The following is a 17,230-nucleotide window of genomic DNA, read 5'->3' on the forward strand; positions in this document are numbered from 1 at the left end:
ACTGTACTAAATGCTTTGTAATAACCACACTTGTTAAGTAGCATTTAAGGTGAGGAACCAGAGTCCTGTCCCAGGAGCTACATCTAAGGAATAATATCGACTTAATCAATAACCTTCATATTCCATGAAGGCTTACCATATGCCGCAGATAAAATCTTTGTTAGTACTCGTCGGTTGCATGGAATGGCACGCGGGTAAATAAAGGCTTGCAATACACAACAATATATAATTCTATGGGAATTCCACATAAAATCTGAGAAACATTAAAATGCAAATGATACTGAATACTTTTTTGGGGGTTAATCAATATCATCTATAGGGCAAAAATAAAAAATACAGTACTTATTTTTTACCTTTTGATAAAGATTTTGCTTATACAGCCTTATTGCTTTCTAAATATAAATCTTGTAAACCCAATAGATCACACTGGCAAACTAAGTCCCCTACCTCACTAGCAAATTCATTCATGCTTACCATAACATAAATGATACAACTTTGGTCATTATTACTAAGAGATCAGCTCCCATAACTATAAATATTTACGAACAATTACATCATGTACACAGTACTTTACCTGGTATATGCTTTAAATTCACAAATAAATCATACAAATATACTTGTCAATTACCCATAAAAAATTCTGTATTGAAAGATGTACGACAATATTGAACGAACACAAACTTTTCTGAATCCGAGACACATACAGCCATTCACTACTGTAACAGTTTAAGAAAAACCTGCTAAAGACTTTAAGATGCTAACATACATATCCGTTACACTCAACAGCACATGATAAAAAATGTTAAAATAAATGTGCATATAAATAACAAGAGGATACAATTCTACTTGGATTTCAATTACATTCCTTTGTAGTTCTCCAGAAATTTTTAAAAGCTGTCTCTTTTTTCCAAAATACTTAATCCAATTGCTGCAGACATTTTATGTATCCAAACCATGACTTCAAGTGTTATGTTAATGGTATATCGTAGCCTGCAGAGAGGAAGAGATTCAATGACTTCAAGTACCTTATCTAAACTCATATCCAACTCTGGAAGACAAAACCTGACAAGAAGAAATGACTTGATTTGTCACACTGACAAGTCTGCAAAACACCACTAATAAATTTGGGTGAAGTCATAACATTCTCAGCCCCAAGAATATAACTCGTCCAAGGCTGACAAAGAAATTTCTTTGAAGCAGTGAAACTTTGTTGCATTTATTATCATATTACATCTCTTACTGGTCAACATAAGACTACCTTAATAATGTTCATATTACGAGTATAAATACAAAAGTTGATGTAAATCTTGACTTTCTTGACTTCTGTTACTATTGAAGAAAGGAATGAACAATGTATTTCTCTCATCCATATCTACACACACAAACTCGATTAGCTTCACATTATTAAACACTCTTGCACACATTTTTCTCTCAAATTAAAATTAATCTTGGACATTTTTACTGACCGATTTCACCCACAGGACAAAACACGTTAGCAGAAAGCCACAAGCACTCACAAGAACAGCCGACATCAGTGTTTATATGAAAATAAAGGGATATACTAATAAATACACAGATGCACCAGTTTTCAGATAATGAAGACATGCAGTCACATTATGAAAAGACACTTCCACAAAAAGTGTAAATATAAGCAATGACAAAGAGAAGGAAGACATTCACTAAAGAGGGAAGAGATCTACAGAGAAATGCAAGACAGACATTTAACAAATCAAGAAAGGAAAGATTGGTCATCATAAGGTATGAGATGGTAGACACAGCATATATATATATAAATAGAGGCACCATGAAGAAAATTTTGAAATTTTCATTTGCACTGAATTCTATATCTAACACATAAGATTTCTTATAATTTTCTTATAGCTGCTTATGTCAATAAAACTACTTTGCATAACTCAGTTCTGAACACACCTTTAAAAAACAATCAACACTGAACTTTGACCATCAACTAGACTCTTCTGGACACACTGATATGTAACAAACTTGTGGCCATCACAAAGCTCATATTTAATTCTTAAATCCCAACTGAAAACTAATTTAGTAACTTTAAAACTTGGGTAATCACACACACACATATATATATATATATTTCTTTTTGTTCAAAAGATACTGATTTTTTAAGCATACTGTACTGTAATAAAGTACCCAATTAGTTTAAAATTATCAATATGATTGATGTTTGCAAAGTATTTAAATGTTATGCATCTTCAGCTTCAATACATGAAAATGTAAATTTTGACATGTACAGCAGGGTAAACTGAACATATGAATATTTCTAGTTTAAAATAATTTATAGAAAAATATGACAGAAGAGATTTTGAGAAACTCAACCTCTTGCAGCAGTGGGGGAAAAAATTGTAGAATCTACCGATATTAATCAAGGAAAACTATTTTTTGAGCTACAAGGTTACGAATCCTGTATAGGCCTATGCATAAAGATTTATGAAAGATTCTAAATCCCAAACTAAACAGCTGCAGGGGCATATGCCAAGCCAGACCTAACCCATCCTCTTAAGAGACAGTGCACATATTCTACAATATTAGTGTACATGTACAGTGCAAAATACAGACTTCTGCATGTCAAACTCTTCAAAATTTGTCCATTATTTACCAATACGACAAATTGTAGATTTGTTGATTTGCTAATCCATATTTTATTTATATACACTATTGTCCTATGTACAGAACTTTATTAAGAGAATATTTGCACAAGATCAAATTAAAACAAAAATCAAATACTTTGGATTGTTAACACACTGACAAGTATGACATAACTGAAGAAGCTGCTACAGAACAAAGATAACCCTGAAGAAGCCACATAATATATAATTGGTATCAATAGCAATAAACATACAATGTTAGCATGACATCTACACAAACATGATGTGAATTCATTATACACATCGAGATACATAGAATTCCAAGGTTAATCACTGATCTGGTGTATCAATAAAAGTGGGCTCATAGCTCCCACCAGGTGAGAGTACTTCAGTGTTGGTCATGCTAAATAAGCACCAAACATTTCCAAATAAGTTAGTCCTGCTTCCTAATGTCACATCACTACTGCCCAGGGGTTGGGAGGGGAGGGAGGTGGGATCAACCTCCCATCATCAAAATGATAAAAAAGTATCAGTTTTTATGTAATATGTATTACATAACATTACTGAATAACATCAATTAAAATCTATGGTGGTAGCTTTGTACCAATGCTGCAGTAACAAGTGAATACCCTGCCATCATTGTATAGGATTATATATTCTGATATTTATGAAATACAATACAGTCCTTACTATTATATATTTAAGACAAATTTTCTTCCCTGATTACTTTTTAATATGCAACTTCTACTCATCAACCTACAGCAACTAGTATTTTTAATAATGTGCCAATTTCTAAATACAAAGCTAAATTTCATTTAAACTTTACATCAATCATTTTAAAATATAAAAATTTCAAGAGCAGGTAAAGCTGTCCTAAAATGTGTCTGCTTACAAAAAACAAAACTTACATGCATCATTATAAAATGCTGTGATACTGAAGTAAGGGACTATGTATCACATTAGAGCAGCCACAGTCTTGAAAAGCTATGTATCCTTTACCATAGTCTTGGTCTGATTGACTTAAACAGAAAAAGCACCACATGAAAGTAATATAAATAAGTAATAATGACTGGGTACTAAGTGACTTAGAAAATATTATGGCCTTGCATAACATCAGGTAATATGAGCTCAAGCATCTGGACCCTGTTCATAAGACATAAGCGGGTACTCTCTTACACCCTCACTTTCCTCTCAATATCTTATCTTCACTACAAGACTTGGGAAAAGCTCAAATGCAACACATTGCTTGTCCAATAAAGAAACATTTCTTATAACAGGAGTAACTCATTAGCTTCCCTATGGCCATCTTAGATGCAGAGTCAATCTTAATTTTGCAATATTTTTGGGGGTCAAAAGTTCATAAAATAATTAATAAAACATTATCATGTTATTCTGAAGAATCCTAAAGGAGCTGCTATATTTTTAAAAAGTTTTACTCACATGTATTTTTCTTCCCTCAAATGATTCCAGAAACAAAATATACAAAATTAAGATTCACCGGCAATTAATGCAAATTGAGGAGCCTTGGGTGTAACAAGCTGGTAGATTATTAATGATGAAAGTCAATGGGGTCGGTCTAGTTGATCCAGGCAACTTTTGATTTAACCATTCATAATTTATATCATTCCTGCAACATAAAAATATATACAAGTCCAGGACACTAGAACTTCAGAAGTAGGTTAATCACTTTATATCAATAAATGCAATTCCTCTTTTTCATTTGTAAATACAACAAAAATTAGGTGTTCATTCACCTATGAGACTGTTGTACCTATTTCTGGAATGCACAAGATTTGTCTAAAAGGAAGCATGGGAGATTGAAGCACTATGTATGCTCCACTAAAGAAATTGATACGTACTGATAGCTACACTTCCAGCAAAAAATAATCTACCAATAGCTTTTTTCAATTCCTGTTATGCTAGCAAAGTGGTAACATCTCTCTCTCCTCCCTTTAGCACCATCCTATGTAATGCTGAGCCTAAGCCCAACTGCTGTATGTCATCAATCACTGGCCTCACCACAAACACTCTTCTTTGGCCTCTTGAATACTCACACAGTTACATTTCTACTATCACAAAATAAATGTACCTAAGAAATGTTTGAAAAACTTCCTAATACTTCACTGACAAAGTATAATTTCTCCTTTAACTAAACATCACACTAAGTGTTGAAAAATAATTAGCTTTATAAATTTTCTATCAACTTGTCCCATTACAATGAAACAATTAGATATATTTATGGGATACTGTGCTCCACTTGTCAAAATGATTCATTCTGACATTTTCACCGTTAGCTACTCATTACTGTTAAAATGCATTTTTAAACTTAAAAAGCTGTCAGTATGACATCCTCACCATTACACATAAAGAATGATCATTACTAAATGTTCATCCCTTTCAAAACAGCAACCATGTCTATCTTTATGTGAGTACCTGTTCAAAATGCTGCCACAAGTTGTTATATATATTATTGCACCACAATTTTTTTGTACTCAAGACCTGGCAGTCTTTGGTACATTGCACATATCTTCAATATTTGCCTCCTTACACTCAGCACCGTGGTGACCTACCTGCCCACAGTTGTAGCAAGTCTTCTTGGCACCAGCGGACGGATTGGGTGTGTGGGGAAGGGCAGGAGGGTAATGAGAATATGGCAGTCCTGCCGGAAGTCCTTGTCCAGGTGTAGAGGGTGGTCCGATTCCAGGTGGGGTGCCACATGCAGTACCTGGACCTCCTCCACCTTGGGTGGTGCCTCCCAAAAGAGGATACTGTCCACTATACACAAATTCTGCATTTATCCCATTACCCATTGCAGGAAATGCAAAGTTTGGGGGTAAAGACGGTGAAACAAAACCATTAGAAAGGGCAGAGCTATGTGCTGGCATAAACCCTGGAAATTGTTGAAACATTGGTGCACCCATGACCACAGGGTAACCAGGAGCATTGTACTGTACACTACTATGTGGAGCTCCAGTGCAAGAATTGCTAGGAGCTGCCTGCGCAGTGGGAGCTGAAGCCACACTAGGGACGGGTGTGTGGGGTGCAGGAGGCTGTGGACCATCTGGATGGGGAGCTGCATTGTGAGGAGATCCACCATTTCGTCCTAAATTATTTCCAGTCAAGGTACTGGGTACTGTGCTGACATCAGATGGTGAGCGTAAACAACACTGAGGATCTTGTTGAACCAGTGGCACTGCTCCTGGAGCAGGTGGTGTAGTTTCTCGGCTTGACTTATCACTATTCAGTGGAACAGGATTCCTGGGTGCCACAACTTGTGTCTGTGGTGGCAAGGGTAAACTTGGATACCTAATCATCCCTCCTCCTGGGTGAAAACCTACATATCCAAGATGAGGGTAAGGCATAATACGAGGCCGTGTCAAGCTTGCCTGCGGAGGCAGCAGGATAGGGTTAGGATGGTGATGTAAGGGAGGTGGAGTTCCCTCCTCACTAGCACCTGACCCTAGCAACCCTAATGAGTCTCCAGCTTCACACGTATCAATTCCATCCCTCTGAGCCTTGCCTGAAAAAGGTGAAAGCATATTAGTAAGTTTTTACATTTTAGTAAAGTAGACATTTGTAAAACTGGAGGGGTGGTCAAATGTGAATTATCCCCAAACATGTCTAATGTCTTAAATTGTTATTCTTATCTTGAAGGAGCACCTGAAACATTCACAAAATAATTGCACTTGATGGCTTGGCTACTGATAAGGTAAGCTGGCATTGTAGCAAATAATTTCCACATTATACATGAAATTTTTCCACATGATCATACTAGCTATGCACAAAAAATCAGTGTTGAATGTAATGACATGCCATTTTCTGGGTGAGTCCCCGAGGCTCCCGGAGCTATCCAGGCTGATATGGATATCCCTAACTTTTGGCATCAATCAATGTGGGTGGAGTTCTAGGCCTACCGGGGACCACGAGCCAGAACCTGGCCCCCTCAGAGAGGCACAGGGAGCAATGGCCTATAGAAACCCCCTGTGTGGTTGGAAGCATTCTATGTCTGCCATCGACCGGGTCAAGCACCCAGAAAGGAAAACACCCCAAAATAAACCCTATCTGGTTAAAAAACCGGCGTTGAATGAAATGAAATGCCATTTTCTGCGCGAGACCCGACGGCTCCCCAGAGCTATCCAGGCTGATGTGCTAATGTCAGACTTTGGCATCAGTCATGTGTATGAAGTTCTATAGGCCTACAGGGGACCAGGAGCCAGAACCTGGCCCCCTCAGAAGAGGCACGAGGAGCAATGGCCTATAGAAACCCCCGTGGTTGGAAGCAATCTATGTCTGTCATCGACCGAGTCAGGCACCCAGAAAGGTAAAAGAAAAAAGTAAAAGAAAGCGTTCCAAAACAAACCCCTGTAGTGTCCCACCAAGCAGGTGGGACACTAACAAGGAAGTCACCTGAGCACCATAGAGATGATAAATTTGAGTCAAAAACACCATACGTGAAGACTCGAGGAGAAGATCGAACCAGCTACGTAACGCTCCGGTCCAATCCGCTGGAAGAAGCGGAGCCACGGGAAAACCTCCGGGTTCGGACACCCGAGCAACCAGCGCCTGAAACCACGGATGGGCCGGCCACCACGGGGCCAACAGGACTACTCTCCCCTGGTAAGTCTTCAAGTGAGTCAGAACCTGGAGCAACAGCTGAACCGGGGGAAAGAGGTACAGGAACCCCCTACCTCGACTAGTCCTGCTCAACCAGTCCTGCCGAAAGGCATCGACCCCGACGGTCTCGCAGTCGGGTAGGGCGCCACGTACAGAGGAAGGCACCGCAACCATGCTGACGCGATTAGGTCCACCTCAGGGCACCCGAATGTCTGGCAGAGCCAACGGAAGGAGTCGGCGTCAACTGTTCATTCCGTGGACAGGGGAACAAAACGAGACAGGCCGTCTGCCAAGACGTTGGACACTCCCCGCACGTGAACTGTCAGGAGAGCCAAACCCCAAGAACTCAGCAGACGAGTCACCCGAAGCAACCAGCGCCAAAGAGCCAGGGGCCGCATCGAACCCCCTCGGTTCAGGCAATAAACCACCAAGGAGCAGTCTGAATGGAGCCGGACTGACGATACGCGGGCGACCTGAACCCTCCACAGAGTAAACCACACCGTCGCGATCTCCCGCACCATGCTGTGGGCCCCGACGGAAGGACGGATCCCACCGTCTGGCCGGCCTGGAGAGCACTGGTCACAAAGCCCCAGCCGAGAGACGACGCATCCGTGAACACATCGAGTAAGGGCTCGGGCAGGCGCCAAGGCACTGAACCCCGAAAAATCCAAAGAGGAAGCCAGCGACGCAGCAGTCGACATAAAGCCCCTGAGGGCCGATCATGAGAGAGGCGGAAGGGACGTCCCTGAAGGAACCAGAACAGCTAACAAAGCCAAACCCAACCCGGTGGGTAGACCATCATCGCGAAGCTCAGGCTCCTGCACAGACCCTTAAGCATCTGCTGGGTGACCTGGAAGCCCCCCAGAAACAGGCGCATGCAGGACCGCAGCCACAGGAGACTCCGGAGGAAGAGACAAGGAAGCAGTCCGAGAGTCCACACAAGACCAAGCCAGGTCCGAACCTGGGAAAGAACCAGATGGGACTTCCTCCAGTTCACCAAGAACCTGAACCAGGCGAGTTGGGAAAGAACCAAATCTCTGGCTAGCTGACAAGAGGACCAGCTGGGAGCCCAAATCAGCTTGTCGTCAAGGTAGGATACCAACACCCGAACACCTAAAAGATGCAGACGGGTCACGACGACCCGGGTAAGGCGGGTGAACATGCGAGGCGCCAGGTTCAACCCGAATGGGAGACACTGAAACCAGTAACCCTGACGCACCACAACAAAACTGAGCCAGTCCCTGAACCCGATGAATTGGGATGTGCCAATAAGCATCCCAGAGGTCCATGGACACCATCCAAGAGCCCGGCGCCAACAGGAGCCGAACCTGGGACAGTGTAGTCATTCGAAAGGAGGGTCAATGAATGCAGGAGTTCAGACGGGACAAGTCCAAAATGAACTGCAGGTCCGCACAGCCCCATTTCAGTACTGGGAACAGACGGGGAAACCCATCTGAGGGACGTCGTCGTTTCGACCACGCCCAAGCGAACCCACTCCAAGATGACCAGATACAGCGTACGGAAAGAGGCCTGCTCTGCCAGCCCCGAACACCCTGAAGTAGGGGCCCACCACAGGCCGAAAGAAACAACCCGAAAAGCCCATAAATCGTGGGCTAAGCATGAGCGAACAGCGCAAGCCATTGCCCCATTAATGGGGTGAACTGCAAAAGGGCCGGCGCCCCTTACCAGACCCCGAACCTCGCACAGAGCGAACACCGCGCAGACCAGACGAAGGTGGGGCTGGACCTGAAACTGGCACCACTGGACCTGAAACTGGCACCACTGACCAACCCCGACAAGAGGAACCCCGAGCCCTGGTACGACCCCTCGAGGAAGGCCCCCCCCACCGGAACCCCTGGAGAACCAATAAGTCAGACATAGGACAACAACTAACCGAAGCAGCCTACACATACTGCGCCATGGCAGAACCCGTAAGAAGCAGAGGACAAAAAGGCGAAGACATCCTAAGTGCCAGGGCCCAGGCCGATTCCAGAGGAGGCAAACACCGCCTGCCGACACGCAAGCCGGGAAGCATAAAACAGCAAAACTGCATCCAGCAGGATTGGTGCAAAGAGCTTTAACAAGGAAGCCAATGGGTGAGCCGCCGAGCCCAAGGCACCGGACCCAGGAATGGCCCCAAGTGTCCCCACGCCCTCCTCAAGCTAGTCCGAAGACAGCTCCAGGAGGGATGGAGCTGCATGACACCAACATCCCGGGGATGTGCAGACGCAAACAAGCACTCATTGAGGTGCTCAAGATCGCCCCCCCCCTCCCCCCAGGAAAACCTGAACCATTGTCGAAGCCTCGCGCCACTCAAGCGTGCGGGAACGACAGAAAGAATGCCAAGCCTCCAAAGCAAACACAGGACAGTCCGCCAGCCAGGACAACTCTGGAACCTCATAACGGACCCAGAAAGGGAACGAAGTCCCAAACCTGAAAGACGACGGATCCATCACCGAGGCATAATCCGGGCCACACAGGAGGTAAGCCGCCAGGGCTTCTATAAGCCATTGCTCCTCATGCCTCTCTGAGGGGGCCAGGTTCTGGCCGTGGTCTACGGTAGGCCCACAGAACTCCATACCCATAACTGATGCCAAAGAGTGACATTAGCATATCAGCCTGGTAAACTCCAGGGAGCCGAAAGGGCTCCCCCCAGAAACCTGCCAACCGGATGGAGGGAGGGTTACCAAGGAGCCTCTGGGTCTCACCCAGGAAATGCCGTTTAATTACATTCAACGCTGGTTTTCTTAGGGGAGCCCCTTCGGCTCCCTGAGCCACTTAACCAAAGATAAAACAAGAGGGACTTACCCAGGAGGAGGTCGCCACTCACTCCCCAATTCGAAGTCAAGAAAACTGGCTGCAACCACCGACCCTATGTGACACATGCCTAACTAGGGCCAGGACTAACAATAAGCCCCGCTCAGAGGGTAGAAAAACCAAGGCGAGGTCCAGTGGGGCCCAAGGCCCCCAAGTCAGCCCCTCCCTGGAAGTCATCCCCCAGAGCACCGACCCCTAAAGAAAAGGCCAGCGCAGCCGAGTAAGCTGGACAGGAGGAGGCCCACTGGTCAGACCCAGAGGCTTTGGCTGGGGGATCGGACTCGAATGCCTCCATCGACACACCGGAAGGGGCATCCCCCGAGACTGCCAGTCTCAAGACCATCTAAACCCTGTTTCGACTACGAAACCCTCAGACTTTTCGGAGCCGGAAGCAGGAGGGGAGGGGGGGGGGGGACCAGAACGAACCACAACAGGGGAAAGGACGAGGGGGCACGGACTGAACCAAGATCGAAGCAACCCCAACTCCCAGATCCGGGTCCCTATAGGCAAAATGAGGCAGCCTCTGTGCATCTGGGTGAGGAACCAACCTAACGTGTTGCAACAACCTAAAGCGCACATGCAATGCTTGAGCCGCCTGTACCCGTAGAACGTCATCATTAGATTGGGTAAACTGAGTCACAAGCAAGCAACAGAACACGCAGGAAGCGAGGGGTGACTCCGGGGGACACATCTATCAGACCCACGTGCCCTCTAAGGGTTTCCAAGGGTTCCCGTGCCCGAATGTCAGCCCAAGACATTACCAAAGACGGCAGCCAACGCAGAAAACATATGAACGTCATGGGCACGAGGGTAGATCGCAGGCTGGCTGGACCGAATAACCCTGCGGACGACCTGAGAGACCCGAACCCTGGAACAATGAAGAAGGGAAACCAGGTCAACACAAAGCGCATTCCCGGCCACTGAGGCCGTGGCGTGCAGGTAACGGAAAAGACCCGCAACGGGTTACAACACATGATGCACCCCCCGGCCGAACCAACCACACATAAAAACCCAGGGACCCCTCTGGAAAGCAGCAGTTTCATTTTTTGTCAGAAAAGGAGATGGCTGTAAAGAAACAGACCTACCACCAGGACCAAAAGAGCAGAAACCTTTGTGCCGGAGGAGAGCATGAAGCTCCCCAACCCGACCACCAGAGGCCAACGCCAACAGGAGAAAAAAAAAAAAAAGCCTTAGTAAAACAATATGGAACTGAAGGGGCCACAACAAACCAAGGAGAAGAGAGAAAAGAAAGCACCCGGTCCAATGACTAGGACGGCTCTGGCAGTATATGAGCAGGCCAGAGGTAAAACAACGCACGAGACAGCGTGCAGAACTGAGCCGAAGTAACATCCACCCCGAACGCAAAACGAAGCAGCTCCACCAGTGCCACGCAATACGAGGTGACAGTATTCGGCATAAGATAAAGGTCTTGAAACAACCAAGAAAGTACAATACATTGATCTGAAACAGAAGAAAACCTACGGAGGGACAAGAAATATCAAAAGGACCGCCAGGAAACGTCATACTGCTGTCGAGATGAAGCACAAAGGTGAAACATCATCAACAAAGCCACCTGCTCACCATACAAGTAATTACCTAAGTGTAGTTACAGGATGAGCTACGCTCGTGGTGGCCCGTCTTCCCAGCACTCTTTGTCATATAACGCTTTGAAACTACTAACGGTTTTGGCCTCCACCACCTTCTCACCTAACTTGTTCCAACCGTCTACCACTCTGTTTGCGAAAGTGAATTTTCTTATATTTCTTCGGCATCTGTGTTTAACTAGTTTAAATCTATGACCTCTTGTTCTTAAAGTTCCAGGTCTCAGGAAATCTTCCCTATCGATTTTATCAATTCCTGTTAAGTGGTGGTAGAACTGTGTCAGAAAAACTACACATGAAGACTTGAGAAGATCGAACCAGCTACGTAACAGACTGGCCCAATCTGCTGAAAGAGGCGGAGTCGCAGACAGATCCTCGGGTTCGGACAACAAGCAAGCAGTGCCTGAAACCAAAGCTGGTCCAGCCACAAAGGGGCCAACATGACAACTCTCCCCTTGCCAAATCTCCAAGCGAGCCAGGACCTGGAGCAACAGAGAACCAGGGAAAAGAGTTAAAGGGAACCCCACCTCGACCAGTCCATCGACGACCCGATGGCTTTGAATTCAGAGAAGTGCACAACATATATCGGGAGACGCCTCGACCATGCCGACACAAGGAGGTCAACCTCTGGGAGACCGAACTTCCAGCAAAGCTGACTGAACAAGTCGGTGTCGACCATCCATTCCGTGGTCAGGGAAATTAAACCCGGCAGGCCATCTGCCAGGATGTTGGACATCCCTCGAACGTGAACAGTCAGGAGAGGCAAATCCCGAGAACTCAGCAGACAAGTCACCAGAAGTGACCGGCCCCAAAGAGCCAAGGACCGCATCGAACCACTGTGGTTCAGGTAATGAACCATCGGGGAGCAGTCCGAATGGAGCTGGATCGTCGATCCACAAGTGACCTGAACCCTCTGAAGCGACATCCAAACGGCCGAGAACTCCCACACAGTGCTGTGGGCCCGGTGAAGGAACAGACTGCATCGCCCCTGGCCAGCCTGGTAAGCACTGGTCACAAAACCCCAGCCAAGTGACTGTGCGTCCGTGAACACACCGAGCGAGGGCTCGGGTAGGCGCCAACGCAATGAGAACCAAAAAACCCGAAGAGGAAGCCGGCGATGACGCAGCCAACGTAAAGCGCTCGGAGGCAAAACCCAATGATCACTAGAGAGGCAAAAGGAATATCACTGAAGGAACCAGAACAGCTGAAAAAGCCAAACCTGGCCTGGCGGGTAGACCATCAAGGCAACGTTCAGACTCCCGCACAACTTTTCGAGCAATCGCCTAGTGACCGGGGGAGAACCACTCCACAAACTACTGACGGCAGGACCGCAGCCGTAGCACAGCCTCCAGAGGGAGAGACAAGGAAGCGGTCCAAGAGTCCCACACAAGACCCAGCCAAGACCAAACCTGAGACTTCCTCCAGTTCACCAGGAACCCGAACCCGGTGATCAGGAAAAGAACCAAATCCCTGGCGAGCAGACATGGGGACCAGCTGGGAGCCCACACCAGCCAGTCGTCGAGGAAGGCAAGACCCCGAACCCCTAAGAGACTCAGATGGGCCACCAAAACCTGGGTAAGGCGCGTGAACATGCGAGTTGCCAGATTCAAGTTGAATTGAAGGCAACGAAAGCAGGAAGCCTGATACCACACAACAAAACCAAACAAATCCCTGAAACCCGAATGAATAGGGACATGCCAATAAGCTTCCCGGAGGTCCAGGGACACTATCCAAGCGCCCGGCTCCAAAAGAAGCCAGACATGGGACAGAGTAGTCATTCAAAATTGAGGGACAATAGACCTAAGGGTTCAGATGGGACAAGTCCAGAATGCACTGCAGGTCCAAGCAGTCCTGATTCGTAACTGGAAACAGGCGGGAAACCCACCTGAGGGACGAGGACGTTTCGACCACGCCCAAGTGAACCCACTCCAAGATGACTCAACAGAGTGCAGGAGAAGTGACCTGCCCCGGCCCCATCAACCCTGAATCCCCTGGAGGAGGATGGGCCACCCAACACCACTGCAGGCCACAAGAAACGACCCGAAAAGTGCACAATTTGTGGGACCAGGCTTGAGCAAACGGCACGAGCCTTCCCCGCATCGCCCTATCAATGGGACGAACCGCGAAGAGGCCAACATCCCTTACGAGAAGTCGACTTACGAACAGAGCGATCACCGCACCAACTAGTTGTTGTCATCGGTTCTGAAGCCTGCGCCGGCACAAAAAACTGGCCCCACTGACAGCGCCTGACAGCTGAGTGGACAGCTCATCGGATTCGTAGTCCTGAGGTTCCGGGTTCAATCCCCAGTGGAGATGGAGACAAATGGGCAAAGTGTTTCTTTCACCCTGATGCCCCTGTTACCTAGCAGTAAATAGGTACCTGGGAGTTAGACAGCTGCTAAGGGCTGCTTCCCGGGGGGTGAGTAACAAAAAGGAGGCTTGGTCGAGGACCAGGCCGCGGGGATGCTAAGTCCAAAAATCATCTCAAGATTACCTTAAGATAACTGGCCTACCACGACGGGAGGAACCCCGAGCCCTGGCATGATCCTTCCGGGAAAACCCCCACAGCCCCCCACCTCCCTGAGAACCAACAAGTCCAACATGGGACGACAACTAGAATAAGCTGACTCTGCAAACAGCAAAGGCCAAAAATCAGCGTTGAATGTAATGAAACGCCATTTTCTGGGTGATACCCGGAGGCTCCCCGGAGCTATACCAGGCTGATATGCTAATGTCACACTTTGGCATCAGTCATGTGTATGGAGTTCTTAAGGCCTACCGAGGACCACGGCCAGAACCTGGCCCCCTCAGAGAGGCAAGGGGAGCAATGGTCTATAGAAACTCCCGTGTTCTATGTCTGCCATCGACCGGGTCAAACATCCAGAAAGGTAAGCATCCCAAAACAAACCCCTATTCTGGTGAAAATTGCTACCAAAAGTCAAACTAGTGAATAGAACTCCCCAACAGAAAACAAGCAAACAAGTATGACGTCACACGTCACCGCGCCGCTGTTTGCGCAGCTCCCCCCTCCCCGGGAGGTGAAAGGGGGAGCTCCAGATTTCTCACGCCGGCTATCCACCCATCAGTTCTGAGGCTGGATGTCAAAACACGCGAAAAACCGCAGCACGGAGGGAGGGAGGGTTGCCGGGGAGCCTCCGAGTCTCACCCAGAAAATGGCGTTTCATTACGTTCAATGCTGGTTTTCTGGGGGGAGCCCTGTCGGCTCTATGGAGCTAACTACCCACAGAGGACAGTCAAAGGGACGGATCCGGGAGGCGAACACCACGCACCCTTCAACAGAAAGCGAGACAACTGGCTGCAACCACCAACCCAAGGCGACACAGGCCCAAATGAGCCCGGGAATGACACGAGACAGTGAGCAGCCAGGCCCCTGTATGACCGCCAAAAAGCCCCCGCACCTGAAGTCAACAAGGACACGCCACCAAGACGGCAGCAAGAACAGCGAAACCACGAACGCCATGTGCACGGGCAAGAACACAGGCTGGCTAGCCGCAATAACACGGCGGGTGACCCGGGACACCTTCTCCCGCGAACAGGGAAGAACGGAACTGGATCAGCCCAAAGTGCGCCCAGGACACAGAAGCCGCGGCGCGCAAATAACAGCGAGGGCTGCAACCGAACACAAAACACGATGCACCCCCGGCCCGACTAACCAAGCACCAACAAACCAAAGATCCCCCCCCCTGCCCGGAATGCTGCAGCCTCACCCCGTGCCAGAAGAGGGAGACGGCTGCAACTGAACAAACCAAACACCATGACCGAAGGAGATCAAGAAGCTCAGCGACCCGAGCCTTAGAGGCAAACGCCAACAGGAAAAGAGCTGTCAAAACAAACCCGAACCGAAGGGGCCACCACCAACCGAGGAGAAGAAAGAGCACGCTGTCCAGAGACCAGGATGGCCAGAAGCGGCTCAAGAAGGGGAAAAGAAACACAAGACTGAGGCCAATATGACCACTGGCACGCAAGTCCTCAGCAACCAGGGCAGCTGAAAGGGAAGGAACCTGCATGTGAAGCTGTACCAGGCCAACATCCCAAGGGCAGGAGCGAATAAACACGCATTGAAGTGCTCAAACTCGCCCCCCAATTAAGCCTGAACTACCGTAAGGGCCTCTCGCCACTCAAGCGTGCAAGACTGACAGAACGTATGCCACGTGCCCCAACGAAAAGATAGGACAGTCTGCCAACCAGGACGACTCCGGAACCTCGTAATGCACCCAGTAAGGAAACAAAGAACCAAACTGAAAAAACGCAAAATCCATTATCGAGACGTAATCCGGATCGTGCAGGAGGTAAGCCGCAATGGCCTCCCGCACTTTATGAGGCGGGATGCGAGAGGCCGAAAACATCCGGAAGGAAAGGACTGAAGTACCCAAGGGAACCCGGGGAGATGGTGATGCCATATCAAACTCGTACGAGGGGAGATAAGAAAACCCCACCCCCTGCAACAAGAAGCCACGATTAGAATCCTAAATTCTGGTACAAAACCCAAGTGGGGTAAAACGGGCCCAAATTCTGCCCTTCCCCGCCCCGGGAACCTCTACACCAGGACCCAGGGCCGAGCTGTTCTCCAAACCCCCCGCCTCAAAAGAAAAGGCAGGAGCAGCCGAAAAAGCAGGAACGAAGGGGGCCCACTGGTCAGACCCAGAAGCTCCAGCTGGAGGACCAGGCTCGAATGCCTCTGTCGTAACACCGGAAGGGGCATCCCCTGAAACCACCCGGGTCTAAATGCCAACTAAACCTTGCCCCGACTCCAAAACCCTCAGACGCTTCAGAGCCGGAAGCAAGGGAGGGGGAAGGGGCGGGGGAGCACCAGGACGAACAACAGAAGGGCTAAGGACAAGTGGGTGCGGACGGAACCAAAGTCGAGGCGACTGACACCCCCAAGTCCGGGTCCATATAACCCAAACCGGGCAGTCTCGGGCCATCCGGGGTAGTAACCAACCTAGCACATTGCAACAACCTAAATCGAGCATACAACGCCGAAGCTGCCTGCACCCGCATATCATGATCAGTGAACTGGAGTACAAACAAGGAACAAAACTCACAAGACTCCGGGCCAAAAGTGTCCCAGACCCAACAGGCAGCATGATGGAAGAACAACCAGTGAGTGTCACCCTGAGACAAGGGGACAGAGCAACCTTCAAACTCGCACAAAGTGAGAGGGGGTCCCAGAGGTTGCGTCCACTGGAGCAAAGAGCCCTCTGCAGGGTTTCTAAGGGTACTTAGTTGCATTATCTAGCTAAGGTAAGCCCAGGTGGGGTACTGCTAACCAGCACCCAAAAACTACCAAGATAACTGGTAGAGCTGAACCCCAGGACGTGTACACTCGTGAGGGCCTAGCAGAGAACCAAATTACAAAGGGTGTGATAAAACCAAGGGGCAGATCCCCCACCAGGTAGGAAAACAAAAACAAAAACCTTATAAGAGGACAACGTGCCCAGGTGGAACAAAGCCAGTCGCTATGAGAGGTGATAACTAGCTGCAGAGTACCCTGTGCCCCAACCAGAGATGAAAACCACCCCCTATCCAGAGGCAAACAGGAGAGCAAGAAACACCCCA

General features: G+C 47.8%; 1 protein-coding gene across 1 annotated transcript in view; it reads right to left on the minus strand.

Annotated features, from left to right (window-relative positions):
• Positions 1-211: 211 nt before the first annotated feature.
• LOC123745408 (uncharacterized) overlaps positions 212-17,230 on the minus strand; it is a 137,244-nt gene continuing 120,225 nt past the window's right edge. Inside the window, exon 8 of the mRNA XM_045725935.2 lies at positions 212-6,138. Within this exon, the coding sequence (XP_045581891.1) occupies positions 5,111-6,138 (1,028 nt within the window). The 3' untranslated portion in view covers positions 212-5,110. The remainder of the gene's footprint in view (positions 6,139-17,230) is intronic.

Source organism: Procambarus clarkii, chromosome 44 (assembly GCF_040958095.1).
Source record: "Procambarus clarkii isolate CNS0578487 chromosome 44, FALCON_Pclarkii_2.0, whole genome shotgun sequence".
NCBI lineage: Eukaryota > Metazoa > Arthropoda > Malacostraca > Decapoda > Cambaridae > Procambarus > Procambarus clarkii.